This window comes from Eptatretus burgeri, chromosome 2, assembly GCF_056783735.1.
Source record: "Eptatretus burgeri isolate ZD-2024b chromosome 2, Ebu_testis_v1, whole genome shotgun sequence".
Taxonomy (NCBI): Eukaryota; Metazoa; Chordata; class Myxini; order Myxiniformes; family Myxinidae; genus Eptatretus; species Eptatretus burgeri.
Genome location: NC_140962.1, coordinates 146382138 through 146401341, shown reverse-complemented (window position 1 = coordinate 146401341; position 19204 = coordinate 146382138). Strand labels below are relative to the sequence as shown.

The following is a 19204-nucleotide window of genomic DNA, read 5'->3' as shown; positions in this document are numbered from 1 at the left end:
ATATCATTATATATATATATATATATATATATATATATATATATATATTTATATATATATATATATATATATATATATATATATCATTATATATATATTTATAAATATTTATAAAATATGTATATATATATATATATATATATATATATATATATATATGTATATATTGTTACGGTTGTGGGGGTAGATAGAATAATTTAATCGGGATATCGCATTGTGTAAAGTTGCTTGGTCTGTGGGCGTGTATGAGATGTCTCGATGTAACTAAGTAGGGAACCTGCGAGCTTAAGTGTGATGTGTCACCACACGAGGGGGTGATGTTGTGTTAATTAGCTAGGGTTTAAGAATAAACTTCCCCAGTATGTAATCGCCCCTCTGTGATTTTTCCCTCTGTTTTTATATTTCAAGATCGGCAATAAAGGTGGGGAACACGTCCCTAAAACCACTATAAGTGGGCAGAAAGCCCCGCCTTCAAAGGGTGACAACAGGCGAAGTCACGCCTCGAAGGCTGATAATTGATGGGCATGACCTCAGAAACTAGCCAAGCGGGAAGAAGCCCCACCTTCCCGAGTTTCATGCAAGCAGGTCATGCCCCGAAGGCGGAGGGTGATCGGTGATATAGGCGTGATCGGTGGGCTCCCACATTTTGGAGAGCCATGATGAAAGAGGAAGGGGGTTGCAGATTTTGGAGAGGTGAGAGTAGAGAGTGAGCGCACACCATGGAGGATGACACAACACTTGTATTTATGTTGAGGCAATTTGGCTCGTGTGGTGAAGCACAACGCTGGCCTTTGGCTCTTGGTTTGGTCGGTGAGGACGATCCGCACATGAAGCTGTTCCACTGGGTCTCTGAGCCTTGGTGTGGAGTGCCGCTCACGGATTGTCTGGCATGCAGTTGTGTCGCTACTAGAGAAGCGCCATTTTGTTGTGCACGTCTGCACATGCAAATCGAAGCGCCTTGATTCCAAGTTCCACAAAGACCAGCTCTGGGCCATGCTAAGTACAAGAATAGTTGAAAGGAAGTGTTTTATTTTCATTTTGTTTCCTGTTGTCTGTATTTCAGTCTGTGTGAAGTGGCACCTCGACTGTAGGATTTATTTACTTCGTTATTATCATTACCTGTTGAATTATTGTTCATTGTAAAAAAAAAATTGTTTATTACCATTAAATATATTCCTTTCAAGAAGCTGTAGTCGTGTATTTGTAGTGGGGTTGGAGTATAAACACCCCTTGTGTTGTCCTTGTGCAGCGCTCCTTTGCATCCATTACTGTGCTATGCTCTTCTGCCCATCCACCATTGCGCTCCATGCCCTTTGAGAATGTGCGATCAACGTGTCCACCTCCTATTAATTATGTATATATATTAATATATATCATCTTCTTTTGGCTGCTCCTGTTAGGGGTCGCCACAGCGGATCATCCGTTATGATCCGCATAATGATTTGGCACAGGTTTTACGCCGGATGCCCTTCCTGACGCAACCCTGGTAGCGTCCTGACGCAAAACTTGTTTTGTTTTTATTTTTTGAGAAAAAACCACATCCAACCAAAAAAGTAATTAATTATACCGTCCTAATCTGGTAATAAACAAGCAAGAGCACATCCGGTCTCAGGCGATGTTTCACCGCTTCCCAGTGAGCTTCTTTTTATTGTTTCTTTTTCAACGAGGACTGTTTTTATTGTGATGAATCTCAATCAAAAAAGGCCAACGCATCATTAAAGGTCTGCCCTGTTGTTTTTATTTCAAATTTTGCTTAAGTTTCAGCACAATAAAAACATTTCTCAATTGAACTCTTGTACTGGAAACGAATTGTGACCTCGGAGAAAAACGCGGACACGTGCTGAGGCTCGGGCTGTATTGGCCTGACGAAGCTCACTGGTAAGCGGGTGAAACGTCACCCGAGACCGGATCTGTTCTTGCTTGCCTATTACCAGATCAGCAGGGTAGATCTAGTTACCTTTTGGTTGGATACTCCATTTTTCTTTTAAAATGTATAATCCCAACCACCCAAATCTTATATCATATCTAACAAGGCAATGGCAAACCACCCAGTATAACCCTTGCCAAGAAACTGATTTGGCAGCACTAATGCTCTGTAACAGAGTATTGTATTTCAGAATATGAATCCTGTATCGAGTTGCAAATATATTTTTGGAAAAGATCAAAATTGCAAATCCTCACAAAGTTATTGCCTCGAGAGGTGTGAACATTTGCTCGGTTTGGCTCTCAAAGATCATGTGGGGTATAAAAACTGGATCAATATTACAATTGTGTGACTCTGTGAGCGTGTGCTTCTGCACGGCGAGGGGGTGGGGTGAACATCTGTTGAGGATCTGAGCTCACGTGACGACCTCTTTCATTTGTCCATTTTTGGACAGGAAATTAAGCAAGGTAGAGGTTAACGCTGTCATCATAATTGCTGCAATTATCAAGAGCTCGTGCATTATTAAGATGCTGATCCCAGCATGTGTTACAACGGACAAGTTTATGTTGTAAAGAACTTGTAACTTGGTTCTTCCGCCATAGAGGCCTTCATGGCCAAATTGGCATGACATCATAATCCCAGGTGAAGTCCGCCATTTAAGCTTTCTCACGAAAACCAAGTGTCTGAACTGTCATGTCCCAGTATGCTGACTTTCCAATTGCATTGTGGGTTTAAGGACGTCTTTTATTGTGTATCATTGCTGCTGGCTTACGTCTTATGGTGAAAGGCATTCCAAGATGGCTCAAGCACAGTTCAGATCTGATTGTGCTTCACAGCGTGGAGGAGTGCTGCATCTATAAATGGGTTTTCTGAGTTGTTCCTCTAATACAATGATATTTCGTCTACTTTGTTGTTTGATAATTGGGGCATCCATGATATTGCTTTTACTATATTATATGTTATATACTAGCAAATACAACCCGTTGCTTCACTGACAGGAATATTAAGGGGGAGAAATGGGGAGAGGGAGATAGGAGAGAGGAGAGAGAAGGGAGAGGAGAGAGCATGGGAGGGATATGAGGAGAGGGATAGAGGACAGAGCAGAGGAGGAGAGGAGGGGTGAGGGGAGGGGTTAGGAGGTATGAGGAAGGGATGGGGTGGTTAAATCGATGCCTCACCAAACATCGTTGCACAATCTGAGAGGGGAGGGGGAGCGAGGAGGATGGGGGAGAGAGGAGGGGGGGGGGGAGCGAGGAGGATGGGGGAGAGAGGAGGGGGAAGGGGGAAGTGGAGAGGGGGAGAGGGTTTGGGAGGAGGTAAGAATGAGTGGAGGCATTCTCGACTTACGTTTGGTAGTGGGACTTGTGGAGAAGGAGGGTAAGGGGTAGTGCAGGATTGAACAAAATGGGGTATGTCAAAACAACACATTAATACAGCATGCGGAGACTGCCGGAGATATCCATGTTGGGGTTGGAGAGGGGAGGTGGTTTGGGAGGAGGTAAGGGTGAGAGAGAGGTAAGGTTGAGAGGAGTTGGAGGGAAGGCAGTGTGAGGGGAAGGGAAGGTGGTAAGACAGTGCAAGGGGAAGCGAAGGCAGTGTGAGGGGAAGGGAAGGGTGATAAAATGCACCCAAACAGCAACATTTTATTTTTAACCACCGGGTCTACATAAAACTACATGTTATATACAAGGGTCAAGGCTCATGGAGGAGCTCAACAACAAAGGGAACAAGTTCACAAACTACAGAGGGGCATATGGGGAGTGTGGCAGGGGAGAAAAAAAAAGGATAACATCGAAATGAATAACTATGACCTGGAGAGGAAAAGAATGGGAAAGAATCAGCAAGTGCAGATGAGATTGCCGATGTGCATGGGTGAGCACATGAGGTTGTGATGGACAGTGCGTCTGAAGGACTGAAGTGAGGAGCATGAGGCAACGGATGCAGGTAGATGATTCCACAATCGGGAGAATATAAGAGGTCAAAAGAACGCAGGTGGTCAACCAGTGTGGACTTTGGAAGGGCGACCAGGTGAAGGTTTGTTAAGGAATCCATACGACCAATGGTGCCGACTTTAGGAAGACATATGCTGTGGATAGGATTATTTTCAAATTATTAATATAATTGATTTGGAGTTCAGGTGTACATCCTGAACTCCAAATCAATTCGATTCAATTCTGAAGGTATCACCTTCTTTCACCTGTATTACACAGCTAACCAATTTTCCTGTATGGTGTGTGAAGTTGTAAGAGCAAAACAAATAGACAAAGGCACTGTGACGTCACATTTAAGGCCTTCTCATATCTATTTATTTATTTATTTCTTGCTTTTAGCGTTTCCTGCTTACCCTTAACCAAAACAAATATCTCACTCTTGACACATGTTGCAGAACTCCCTGTGGTGTGGTCTTTCTTGTTAAACACGTCAGATTTTTTTTTTCTTCTTTTGTTCGACGCCCAACAGGGCGGTGCTGCCATTTTGGGGCCTGATCTCCATTACCGAGCCAGCTACAAGGAGTGACTTTTACCTTTATCTCTATCCAGTTAATGGCTACCTGATGTTTTCCCACATTCGATCTCTGGCTCCCATCAACGCTTCGCTTTCAGCCGGTGGAGTTTTTCGCGGCAGACTGACGGCTTCCGACGCAATTCTCTGAGGTTCGGGTTTGATCGTGGTCAAATTAAAACCTCGTGTGACTCTTTGATGTGACTGCACATTGTTGGAGAGTCGTATTATCGGTAGGCCCAGGCCTGCTTTAAACAATATGATGAGAATGCGACATAATTGTTTATGAGTACACTTAAGATTTACACTTTGCGAAATTTGCTAGCTACTTCTGTGGGTCACTGATTTACAAATGGTATTGCTGAACTCCATCTGTAGATATTTTTCTTCCTCAAGTCTCGATGGGTTATGGTGAAGATTTTTTGTGTATCACGGGCAGGACAAGGACGTTTTATGACGTCATTGCACTTTTGCATGCATTACAGGACATTTTTGGACAATAGAGAGTGCGGTGTGGTATATGGAGTCTTGAGCCCAGGTTACCAGCGATGTTCTCAGATGGGAATGCGGATTTGCCAATCCCATGGACGTTTTCCATCTCTCATGTTTTATACTGTCTTTCTCGTCACCATTTAATTTATTTCACAAACCGAAGCATTTACACCGTCCAGACAAACTTCTTGAGATTGTTTCTTGTCAGAAGAAAATTGCGTTGCGCTACCGAGTGGTCTATAAATTATATTTCTAACATTCATAGTTAAACCAAATTTAAACTTGTAGCACGTTTGATTGTTTAAAGGAATCACAAATCAAGCAGGAAGATTATTGTGATGATAATAATAATAATAATTTTTATTATTATTACTAATATTTGGACGTTAAACGGGTGTCCTGTCTGCAGGCATTAGTTGGAGGATGTTAGACATCCCACGGTGTCCTTCACGAAGCGTAGACATGCTACTGCCGTCACCATGACCAAATTACAAATCCCGTCCGAACCTCAGTTGAACGTTAGGCCTGGCTAGCCAGTTTGTGAAAGACTTGGGCCAAGCTTCCCCCTCTGGCCAACCCCACAAGAACCTGGAAATAATTGTGGCCTTTAAAGAAGAAGAAGAAGAAGAATAACAACATTATTATTGTTATTATTATGATGAATTACTAGCAGAAGCACGTGGAAAAATACCACGATAGGAAAAAAGAGAAAAACAAAGAAGCCTTTTATTCTTGCGATGATTGAAAGAGCTCAAAAAAATGGGAGGTTCAGTAAGGAATGTCTTGAGGTGTTGTATGCACCTGATGCTTAAAGAAAAGAGATAAAATGAGTTTAACAATTTATTGATTCATTCAAAACATCGGATTCGATAAACATGACATTAGTGGGGCAACTTAGCTAAATATAGCATAACAATTGTGCATTTTGGGAGGAAAGCACCAAATTTGGCACACTCGTAGCTTATCATATTATGAACAGATTTGGATATTGGGCCATCTCAAAATTTTGATGGCAGTAGAAAATGGGTGCCACAGCCATCAGCGGCTGAATTTGAGATGGTACAATATCCAAATCTGTTCATAATATGATAGGCTACGAGTGTGCCAAATTTGGTGCTTTCCTCCCAAAATGCACAATTGTTATGCTAAGTTGCCCCACCACATGGAACGTATGAAGATAATTTTTAGGATTAGGCCCGAAGTGCAGGCTGTCCGCAAAGTCTTGTTGTGGTTTTAAAATTTTATTACAACCAAACCAAGAAGAGAGAAAATGATGTGGTTTATTTCATTTCACCACATAATTCATGAAGTTTCTTGTGTTGCTCAGTACACCTCAACATGTGGCCCTTTAGTGGCGCATAGCACATCCAAGCGCTAATCCACTTCAATCCATGTGTTGGCCAACATATCCCAAATCACACTGCAGATGCAATTGGTTATCCTTGCACAAAGTGTTTCAATGTCAGCAACAGAGGATTGGAAAACAATCTTTGACATACCCCCACAACAAGTCTAAAGACGTCATATTGGGATTCCGCAAGAAGCCTCACCACGTACAATCCAATGGTGAAGTTTTCGGTTCTAAAAGTTTCACTATCTTCACTCTCATATGCGTGAAGATGCAATCTCTTATGTAAAACTTTGTTACCTGTGACAGGTGTACAAGAGCTTAATGTTGCTATTTTTGTTGTTCCTGTTTGTTGTTGGGATTCTTTTTGGGGGTCGATTTTTGAAATGTGCACCCATTGGTCTGACAGCTGTCGGACAGCACCCACATTGGTCGCTTGACTCCACCCACCATGACACCCAGATTAATGATATGGCCATCATCTTGGTTTTCTGATGGGCCTAACACGTTCGGTCTGTAGGCCTCTGCTGATTATACACTGTTCGGGTTTGTTGCATCAGATTTCCAGTGGCTTCGTTTGGATCGTGTGTTAGTCACAATGATGGACCCCAAAAAATCTAATCATAAGCCAACTAGATATTTATAGTAATGGGTAATCAAGCTCTTACATGCCTCCCTAAAAAAAATAGCATTATGTAATTTTTGAACGGCCCCAGGTTGGAGTTAAACATCCCTGATCGCGTGACGAATCAGGCTCGCTCTGTTGTCACCATGGTGGAGGCTGGCATGGATGAGAGGTGGCAGGTTCATCTTTAATAACGCATTAAATGTGTTTCCAATCGCGCTGTTCATCTTTAAGGAGTGCTTTAAGTGCACGTTTCCCATTCGGCCCGTTACTGGATCTTTAAAGCCAATTCACTTGCGCTTAATGGTGAAGTTCCGCACCTCGAAAGACCACGTACAGGTTTTTATGAATACAAGGTTTATGACCACAGAAAGACCGTGAGGGAGGGGAAGAGAGGGTCGCACACACATACACAAACACACACACACACACATACATGCCCATACACATGCACACACGTACACACACACACATACACACCAACACACACACACACACACACACACACACACACACACACACACACACACACACACACACACACACATACACATACACATACACATACACATACACATACACATACACATACACATACACATACACATACACATACACATACACATACACATACACATACACATACACATACACATACACATACACATACACATACACATACACATACACACACATACACACAAATACACACCTATACACATACACACATCCACACACATACACACACATACACACCTACACACCTATACACAAACACACATACACACCTACACACCTACACACACACATACACACACACATACACACACATACACACCTACACACACACATACATACACACACACATACACACACACATACATACACACCGAATCACACACACACATACACACACACACACACACACACACACACACACACACACACACACACACTACAAAACTCAGCAAACAGATATAAAGGTAAATCCCCTGTTCAGAACTACTATGAATCTTATCTGTCGAATCTTATTCATTCACAGGGGAACACAGGACAGACACGGCTCTATTTAATCTTATCCATTCACATGGGAACACGGGACAGACACGGCTCTATCTAATCATATTCATTCACATGGGAAAACAGGACAGACACGGCTCTATTTAATCATATTCATTCACATGGGAACACGGGACAGACATGGCTCTATCTAATCATATTCATTCACATGGGAACATGGGACAGACACTGCTCTATTTAATCTTATCCATTCACATGGCAACACGGGACAGATGCGGCTCTATCTAATCATATTCATTCACATGGGAACATGGGACAGACACGGCTCTATCTAATCTTATTCATTCACATGGGAACAGGGGACAGACACGGCTCTATCTAATCATATTCATTCACATGGGAGCACGGGACAGACACGGCTCTATCTAATCATATTCATTCACATGGGAACATGGGACAGACACGGCTCTATTTAATAATATTAATTCACATGGGAAAACAGGACAGACATGGCTCTATTTAATCTTATCCATTCACATGGGAACACGGGACAGACACGGCTCTATTTAATCATATTCATTCACATGGGAACACGGGACAGACACGGCACTATTTAATCATATTCATTCACATGGGAACACGGGACAGACACGGCACTATTTAATCATATTCATTCACATGGGAAAACAGGACAGACACGGCTCTATTTAATCTTATCCATTCACATGGGAACACAGGACAGACACTGCTCTATTTAATCATATTCGTTCACATGGGAACATGGGACAGACACTGCTCTATTTAATCATATTCATTCACATGGGAACACGGGACAGACACGGCTCTATCTAATCATATTCATTCACATGGGAACACGGGACAGACACGGCTCTATCTAATCATATTCATTCACATGGGAACACGGGACAGACACGGCTCTATTTAATCTTATCCATTCACATGGGAACACGGGACAGACGCGGCTCTATCTAATCATATTCATTCACATGGGAACACGGGACAGACACGGCTCTATTTAATCATATTCATCAACATGGGAACACGGGACAGACACGGCTCTATTTAATCTTATTCATTCACATGGGAACACGGGACAGACACGGCTCTATTTAATCATATTCATCAACATGGGAACATGGGACAGACACGGCTCCATCTAATCTTATCCATTCACATGGGAACACGGGACAGACACGGCTCTATTTAATCATATCCATTTACATGGGAACACGGGACAGACACAGCTCTATTTAATCATATTCATCAACATGGGAACATGGGACAGACACGGCTCCATCTAATCTTATCCATTCACATGGGAACACGGGACAGACACGGCTCTATCTAATCATATTCATTCACATGGGAAAACAGGACAGACACGGCTCTATTTAATCATATTCATTCACATGGGAACACGGGACAGACACGGCTCTATCTAATCATATTCATTCACATGGGAACATGGGACAGACACTGCTCTATTTAATCTTATCCATTCACATGGCAACACGGGACAGATGCGGCTCTATCTAATCATATTCATTCACATGGGAACATGGGACAGACACGGCTCTATCTAATCTTATTCATTCACATGGGAACAGGGGACAGACACGGCTCTATCTAATCATATTCATTCACATGGGAGCACGGGACAGACACGGCTCTATCTAATCATATTCATTCACATGGGAACATGGGACAGACACGGCTCTATTTAATAATATTAATTCACATGGGAAAACAGGACAGACATGGCTCTATTTAATCTTATCCATTCACATGGGAACACGGGACAGACACGGCTCTATTTAATCATATTCATTCACATGGGAACACGGGACAGACACGGCACTATTTAATCATATTCATTCACATGGGAACACGGGACAGACACGGCACTATTTAATCATATTCATTCACATGGGAAAACAGGACAGACACGGCTCTATTTAATCTTATCCATTCACATGGGAACACAGGACAGACACTGCTCTATTTAATCATATTCGTTCACATGGGAACATGGGACAGACACTGCTCTATTTAATCATATTCATTCACATGGGAACACGGGACAGACACGGCTCTATCTAATCATATTCATTCACATGGGAACACGGGACAGACACGGCTCTATCTAATCATATTCATTCACATGGGAACACGGGACAGACACGGCTCTATTTAATCTTATCCATTCACATGGGAACACGGGACAGACGCGGCTCTATCTAATCATATTCATTCACATGGGAACATGGGACAGACACGGCTCTATCTAATCTTATTCATTCACATGGGAACACGGGACAGACATGGCTCTATCTAATCATATTCATTCACATGGGAACACGGGACAGACACGGCTCTATCTAATCATATTCATTCACATGGGAAAATGGGACAGACACGGCTCTATTTAATCTTATTCATTCACATGGGAACACGGGACAGACACGGCTCTATTTAATCATATTCATCAACATGGGAACATGGGACAGACACGGCTCCATCTAATCTTATCCATTCACATGGGAACACGGGACAGACACGGCTCTATTTAATCATATCCATTTACATGGGAACACGGGACAGACACAGCTCTATTTAATCATATTCATCAACATGGGAACATGGGACAGACACGGCTCCATCTAATCTTATCCATTCACATGGGAAAACGGGACAGACACGGCTCTATTTAATCATATTCATCAACATGGGAACACGGGACAGACACGGCTCTATTTAATCTTATTCATTCACATGGGAACACGGGACAGACACGGCTCTATTTAATCATATTCATCAACATGGGAACATGGGACAGACACGGCTCCATCTAATCTTATCCATTCACATAGGAACACGGGACAGACACGGCTCTATTTAATCATATCCATTTACATGGGAACACGGGACAGACACAGCTCTATTTAATCATATTCATCAACATGGGAACATGGGACAGACACGGCTCCATCTAATCTTATCCATTCACATGGGAACACGGGACAGACACGGCTCTATCTAATCATATTCATTCACATGGGAAAACAGGACAGACACGGCTCTATTTAATCATATTCATTCACATGGGAACACGGGACAGACACGGCTCTATCTAATCATATTCATTCACATGGGAACATGGGACAGACACTGCTCTATTTAATCTTATCCATTCACATGGCAACACGGGACAGATGCGGCTCTATCTAATCATATTCATTCACATGGGAACATGGGACAGACACGGCTCTATCTAATCTTATTCATTCACATGGGAACAGGGGACAGACACGGCTCTATCTAATCATATTCATTCACATGGGAGCACGGGACAGACACGGCTCTATCTAATCATATTCATTCACATGGGAACATGGGACAGACACGGCTCTATTTAATAATATTAATTCACATGGGAAAACAGGACAGACATGGCTCTATTTAATCTTATCCATTCACATGGGAACACGGGACAGACACGGCTCTATTTAATCATATTCATTCACATGGGAACACGGGACAGACACGGCACTATTTAATCATATTCATTCACATGGGAACACGGGACAGACACGGCACTATTTAATCATATTCATTCACATGGGAAAACAGGACAGACACGGCTCTATTTAATCTTATCCATTCACATGGGAACACAGGACAGACACTGCTCTATTTAATCATATTCGTTCACATGGGAACATGGGACAGACACTGCTCTATTTAATCATATTCATTCACATGGGAACACGGGACAGACACGGCTCTATCTAATCATATTCATTCACATGGGAACACGGGACAGACACGGCTCTATCTAATCATATTCATTCACATGGGAACACGGGACAGACACGGCTCTATTTAATCTTATCCATTCACATGGGAACACGGGACAGACGCGGCTCTATCTAATCATATTCATTCACATGGGAACATGGGACAGACACGGCTCTATCTAATCTTATTCATTCACATGGGAACACGGGACAGACATGGCTCTATCTAATCATATTCATTCACATGGGAACACGGGACAGACACGGCTCTATCTAATCATATTCATTCACATGGGAAAATGGGACAGACACGGCTCTATTTAATCTTATTCATTCACATGGGAACACGGGACAGACACGGCTCTATTTAATCATATTCATCAACATGGGAACATGGGACAGACACGGCTCCATCTAATCTTATCCATTCACATGGGAACACGGGACAGACACGGCTCTATTTAATCATATCCATTTACATGGGAACACGGGACAGACACAGCTCTATTTAATCATATTCATCAACATGGGAACATGGGACAGACACGGCTCCATCTAATCTTATCCATTCACATGGGAAAACGGGACAGACACGGCTCTATTTAATCATATCCATTCACATGGGAACACGGGACAGACACGGCTCGATTTAATCATATCCATTCACATGGGAACACGGGACAGACACAGCTCTATTTAATCATATTCATCAACATGGGAACATGGGACAGACACGGCTCCATCTAATCTTATCCATTCACATGGGAACACGGGACAGACACGGCTCTATTTAATCATATCCATTCACATGGGAACACGGGACAGACACAGCTCTATTTAATTATATTCGTTCACATGGGAACACGGGACAGACACGGCTCTATTTAATCATATTCATTCAAATGGGAACACGGGACAGACACAGCTCTATTTAATCATATTCATTCACATGGGAACACGGGACAGACACGGCTCTATCTAATCATATTCATTCACATGGGAACACGGGACAGACACGGCTCTATTTAATCTTATCCATTCACATGGGAACACGGGACAGACACAGCTCTATTTAATCTTATCCATTCACATGGGAACACGGGACAGACACGGCTCTATTTAATAATATTCATTCACATGGGAACACGGGACAGACACGGCTCTATTTAATCTTAACCATTCACATGGGAGCATGGGACAGACATGGCTCTATCTAATCATATTCATTCACATGGGAACACGGGACAGACACGGCTCTATTTAATCATATTCATTCACATGGGAACACGGGACAGACACGGCTCTATTTAATCATATTCATTCACATGGGAACACGGGACAGACACTGCTCTATCTAATCTTATCCATTCACATGGGAACACGGGACAGACACGGCTCTATTTAATCATATTCATTCACATGGGAACACGGGACAGACACGGCTCTATTTAATCATATTCATTCACATGGGAACACGGGACAGACACGGCTCTATTTAATCTTATCCATTCACATGGGAACACGGGACAGACACGGCTCTATCTAATCTTATCCATTCACATGGGAACACGGGACAGACACGGCTCTATCTAATCTTATCCATTCACATGGGAACATGGGACAGACACGGCTCTATTTAATCATATTCATTCACATGGGAACACGGGACAGACATGGCTCGATTTAATCATATCCATTCACATGGGAACACGGGACAGACACGGCTCGATTTAATCATATTCATTCACATGGGAACACGGGACAGACACGGCTCTATCTAATCATATTCATTCACATGGGAACACGGGACAGACACGGCTCTATCTAATCTTATCCATTCACATGGGAACACGGGACAGACACGGCTCTATCTAATCTTATCCATTCACATGGGAACACGGGACAGACACGGCTCTATTTAATCATATCCATTCACATGGGAACACGGGACAGACACAGCTCTATTTAATTATATTCATTCACATGGGAACATGGGACAGACACGGCTCTATTTAATCTTAACCATTCACATGGGAACATGGGACAGACACGGCTCTATTTAATCATATTCATTCACATGGGAACATGGGACAGACACGGCTCTATTTAATCATATTCATTCACATGGGAACACGGGACAGACAAGGCTCTATTTAATCATATTCATTCACATGGGAACACGGGACAGACACGGCTCTATTTAATATTATCCATTCACATGGGAACACGGGACAGACACGGCTCTATCTAATCTTATCCATTCACATGGGAACACGGGACAGACACGGCTCTATCTAATCATATTCATTCACATGGGAACACGGGACAGACACGGCTCTATTTAATCTTATCCATTCACATGGGAACACGGGACAGACACAGCTCTATTTAATCTTATCCATTCACATGGGAACACGGGACAGACACGGCTCTATTTAATAATATTCATTCACATGGGAACACGGGACAGACACGGCTCTATTTAATCTTAACCATTCACATGGGAGCATGGGACAGACATGGCTCTATCTAATCATATTCATTCACATGGGAACACGGGACAGACACGGCTCTATTTAATCATATTCATTCACATGGGAACACGGGACAGACACGGCACAAGGTTCATGAGACAGATCACAGAATGTAAGCTGAGCCATTCAAGTGCAAGGATGAGTGAGTTGAGTGGACGATGGAGGTGAAAAATATACATTTTTTAATTACAGGTTGTGACCACAGTGTGGTCATTCTTGTTTATTTTATCATTTTCCCTTCGGTTTGGATCAATTTTAAGCGACTTTTATTTTATTTTTTTCTCTTTGAGAAACATTCCCATGTTTTTTTTTTGGGGGGGAGGGGGTGGGAAAGTGGCAGACAGACAGCCTTTGAATGTTGTATATGTAGTATAGATTTGTGTCAAATTCCAAAATTATCATATTTCTGAACAGCAAACAGACAGATTATCCCATTTAAAGATAATTAAATTATTACCTCCGTCACTGAAGGTGGATGGAGGTTAAGTTTTCAGCCCTGTCTGTTTTTCTGTCAGTCTGTTTGTCTGTCTCAGTTTGTTTGTCTGTCTGTGAACAGGATATCTCAAAATGGTATGGACTAATTCAGATTAAATTTGGTGGACAGGTTGGGTGTGTGACAAGGACAAACCGATTCGATTTTGGAGAAGATCCGGATCCACATCCGGATACGAGAAAGTTTGATGCCTCCACTGACAAAGTCGCCCGTCGTATTTTGTTTTTTGGTTCTTCCGTCTGTCTGCACGTACATACATATCTCTGTCCATGCTAATTTTCTCTGTTTTCTATGTAGCCCCTTATCCGACCGACTGACACAACATTTTCACCTCAGGAGCGACTACTCATGTTGAATGTTTTAATGCTAATTATGATGTCATATGCCATGTGGTGTGGCAGCCATCTTGGAAAAAGGAAAAACTTTGGACTTCTGTATCTCTGAAACTGCTCCTTGGAAAAAGTTTAAACTTCGCACATGTGAAGTACTCCCCATGAGAAACAAGTGTGATTTTTTTTTTGATGATGTCATAGGTGGCTTCATGATGACATCATAATTGCATATGCCGAATGCTTTATGCGATCAGTATGAAAAATTTTGAGGGTCATCTCGGGCTAAATTGTATCTCGGGGGAATTGATGATGTCATTGGTCATGTGGTTCAGCAGCAAAAAAATTTCAACATAAAAGCCTTCTTTGAAATGGCTGAGCAGATCGAGGTAAAACTTTACAGGTATGATTGGCCTATCCATGAGGAAGAAAAATCTCTCCACCTATGACGTCGTCAGTCACGTGGTTTGGCAGCGATGATTGTTTTTGAAGAATAAACCTTTAAAAATATTTTTTTCAGAACGTCTTGAGAGATTGAGGGGAACCTTCACCCACATGTTCCCGAAGCCTTGGGAATATCATGGTGTTCACAAATAATTAATAGGTCACATGGTCTGGCAGCCACATTGGATTGAACAAAAATCTTAAAAAAAAAAAAAAGATTTCTCTTAAATTGCTTCACCAGTTGATGTGAAACATCACAATCCTGATGTTGTAGTCATGTGGAATATATGTTTTAAATTTCAACCTGATCGGATTCATGTTTTGGCAGCCAGAATTATTTAATATTTTGAATCTGGGTTCCGGGATATATATCAAACTTGGAACAAGCATGTTTGTAATAATGTGGGTGGAGGCATATCTGGTGACGTCATGACGTCAAAGAGTGCCCTTTATTTTTAATTCTGTCGAGTGATTCTTCATTATTGAGAGATGGGCCAAAAAATGATATATCGCACGTATTTGAAAACGATGTGGACAAGTTATGACCAAACTAGGTTGATGAGTTGGTTGGTTGACAAGAACAAGCCGATTCGATTTTGGTTAAGGTCTGGATTCAGATCCAGCTTATCAATGGGATACAAAACGTAAACTGTTCATCCTGGCGGAGGTATGCAGTGCCCTACCAGGTGTCGTTCTAGTTGGCATTATTTTTTGAGGAGATAGCTTACTCACCTATTAGCTATTTGACGCTCCACCAAATCGGATCATGTGGCATGTGGAACTTAAGCTGACTGCTCAATATTCCTGCAGTAATGGTTGTTAGATATCCCAAATGAGGATCCACTGTTGAGTATCAAACAGATCCATTATTATTACATTTATAATTTAAACTGTACGCCTTTTCATAGATATTTTACTTGCTATTATAGTATATGCACGCATTCTTTACTTTAAAAGTTTACCATGCCTGCTTATTGTAACACCATGAAACATCGATATAGGTGTGATGATGAGCTATACGAGTAATCTTGAGCAGCAAAATTAAATGATCCATTTAGACTGCATAATCTAGTGACTGAATTCACGTGGACCTTTCCATTCTGGCTAATTGGTCCAGTTGAAGCGCTGTGGAGAGGACTTGTTCTTAACTCTTCATTCGGAGGTGCTTGGATGACAATTGGAGAAGGAAGCCTTTTGTATTGAGCCCCAATAGGAGGTACAATATCAATGCAGTCACATGTGTCTGTCCTTTTGAAAATCAAGCTCAGTAAAGTGATATTCCTTGCTGTCTGCTGTCATTACTTTATGAAAGGTGCAAGGTTTCCTTTTCATCTTCCTTGTCTCACCTGATACACGCCTTTTTATTCTTTCCTTGTCATCTTCCTTGTTTCACACGATACCCTTCTTTGTATTCTGTCCTTTTCATCTTCCCTGCCTCACCTGATACACGCCTTTTTTTATTCTTTCCTAATCATCATCTTTGTCTCACTTGCTACATGCCTGTGTTTTCCTTCCTTTTCATCTTCTGCACATCTCGGTTGTTTGCTTTTCCAATCATTCAGTGAGGTTCCACCAACACCAACTTGCTGTCTGGAACCTTTTAAAGATGTTTCTTGGATTCTATTATAATGTTTGTGACATAACGCTCAACAAATGGACTCTCGGCGAGTTTCCTAAGGCATTGCTTGAAAACAAGTGCAGGAACAAGATTAGCCACATTATTTTGTATCGGTATTGTAATTCGGATTATCATCAGTTGTTCGGTCAGTTGGCCCAATATTTTCACAAGAAGTGATGAAAGAGAAGCCGCATCTCTTTTTAGATTTCTTTCGGTGTCCTGAAGATGAATGATGCCGATTGGTGTTCTCAATATTTTTGCGTAGCTTGCAATCATTCCGCCAAAATTAGGAATTGGGCATCACCGAGATACAATTGAACCATTTTTTTTTTTTTACTCCCCTGATGCTTTTGGCATCTCACCTCACTCTTTATTCTTTCCTTTTCATCCTGAGTTGATTGCTGTTACCATGTTCAAAATCTTCAGTCTTCTCAATGGTATTTCAGTCCTGATCTTGAACCACCCTCAAGCCTCGTGGCATCCCGCGGGCCTCCAAATGACAGTCATTGTTCCGTTTGTTTTATCACGGTAATTGGGGATTGCTGAATACACGACTGATCACTCTCTTCATATTGTTTGCATTCTGTAACCCAATCTTCGCCACCTGCTTACAAAAGGTTACAGTTACTCGAGCTGCCAACGGAAGCCTCAGCAAAGCAGTGAGCTGTCACAAAAGGACACGGTGCCCGTTGAGTGCGTGTACCAGTTCATGAGCGCCGGTGCGAATGAAAAACGTTGTACTTTGTGGACCATGCGTGTTTGGACAGCGAAGGCAATGCACATTTTGGAAACCTACCCCAAAGGTAAGCTGTCATTGCACATCTCCGACCATGAACGACGGGACAACCCGAAGGCCTGATGACCAGACACATGAGATGCATTGAAGTCATGCATCTGTAACGATGATGTAACCAGCATCTGGATTATTGTGGGAGTGGGAATGAGTACTGGAGGAGGACTAGTAGGATCCATATACTGGTCAGGTCGATTTATTTGCTAATTTGGAACTGGCTCTTGAGCCCACATGGTAAAGAGTTTTTGTGTTCTGGAACTCTCTTGTACAAATCCCACACGGCTCGGTCATTGGATTTGCTGTCTTCGTGTTCCAAATGCGAGGAATATTGAGAAGTCTTTTTTTCTCTCTCTCTCTCTGCATCTCTTTTATTTCTTGCCAGTTGTGCTGTAATCCCTGATACCGATTTGATCTGCTTAATAGAAAACTTTCTGCCAGAGGGTTTTGCTAAACTTTGGTTACACTTTCATTTGTTTGATTTTGAAGTGCCATTTCCAAAAATATTAATCGCAATTGTCTTGTGATCTGATGAGATGCTCATCTGACTTCTTTGGATCTCACTTGATATGGACCGGTTTACCGCTTGTCTGATTACATACGTTAGAGTCAACTATGCAAGCTTCATGTTTTTGCGTATTACTCGCTCGACTCACACCTTGAAGTTGAATTTTGGTTCAACAGGTGCACTGTCTTTGAAAGTACCGATGCAATCCAGCAGCGACAGTTCGTTCGAATTCGCGTTCGAACACTAAATGTAGCTGCATCTGTGGTTTTATTTATTAATTTATTTTTCTTCATTGCCGGGTGGTCTTAACATTTAATACCCCTACACGGCTAACCCGGAGGAGTGCTTGTTACAAGTGCTCACTCGTCTCTGCTACACTCAGCTTGGGCAATGATTGCCCCTCTTTTTGCAACACAGGCACTGTCCTTTGTCAGAACTGGCTGCATCTGGACGACAATATTGAGTCGTAATGCCATGAGACTCTGCAGACCACAAACACGTGTTTTACGTCACCAACAACAACAGGGATGCAACTTCACCATATGTTTTCAATGGAATGGGAACACGTTTGAAGGATGGTATTTATCTTTTCACTGTAACTTGAAACATCAGGCAGAAAATGTGTTGTCAGAAACTCTTTCATACTTCATAGATATAAAGTGACATTTTCGGCACATTTACTTGAGGTGTTTTTCATTTAAAGGTACATTAGAGTTAATTTTCGATGGAATTCGACTCGGCGGAGAAAGGAAAGAGGAG

At 42.0% G+C, this 19204-nt stretch overlaps 1 protein-coding gene across 2 annotated transcripts in view; it reads left to right on the top strand.

Moving 5' to 3' along the window:
* LOC147033460 (semaphorin-3A-like) overlaps positions 1-19204 on the top strand; it is a 226025-nt gene that overhangs the window by 26691 nt on the left and 180130 nt on the right. The window contains exon 1 of one of the 2 annotated variants that reach the window (XM_085871647.1): positions 17799-17950. The exons of the other annotated variant lie outside the window; for it this stretch is intronic. Coding sequence (XP_085727773.1) covers positions 17857-17950 — 94 coding nt within the window. The 5' untranslated portion in view covers positions 17799-17856. Of the gene's footprint in view, positions 1-17798; positions 17951-19204 lie in introns of those variants that run through there. 2 annotated transcript variants of the gene reach the window in all.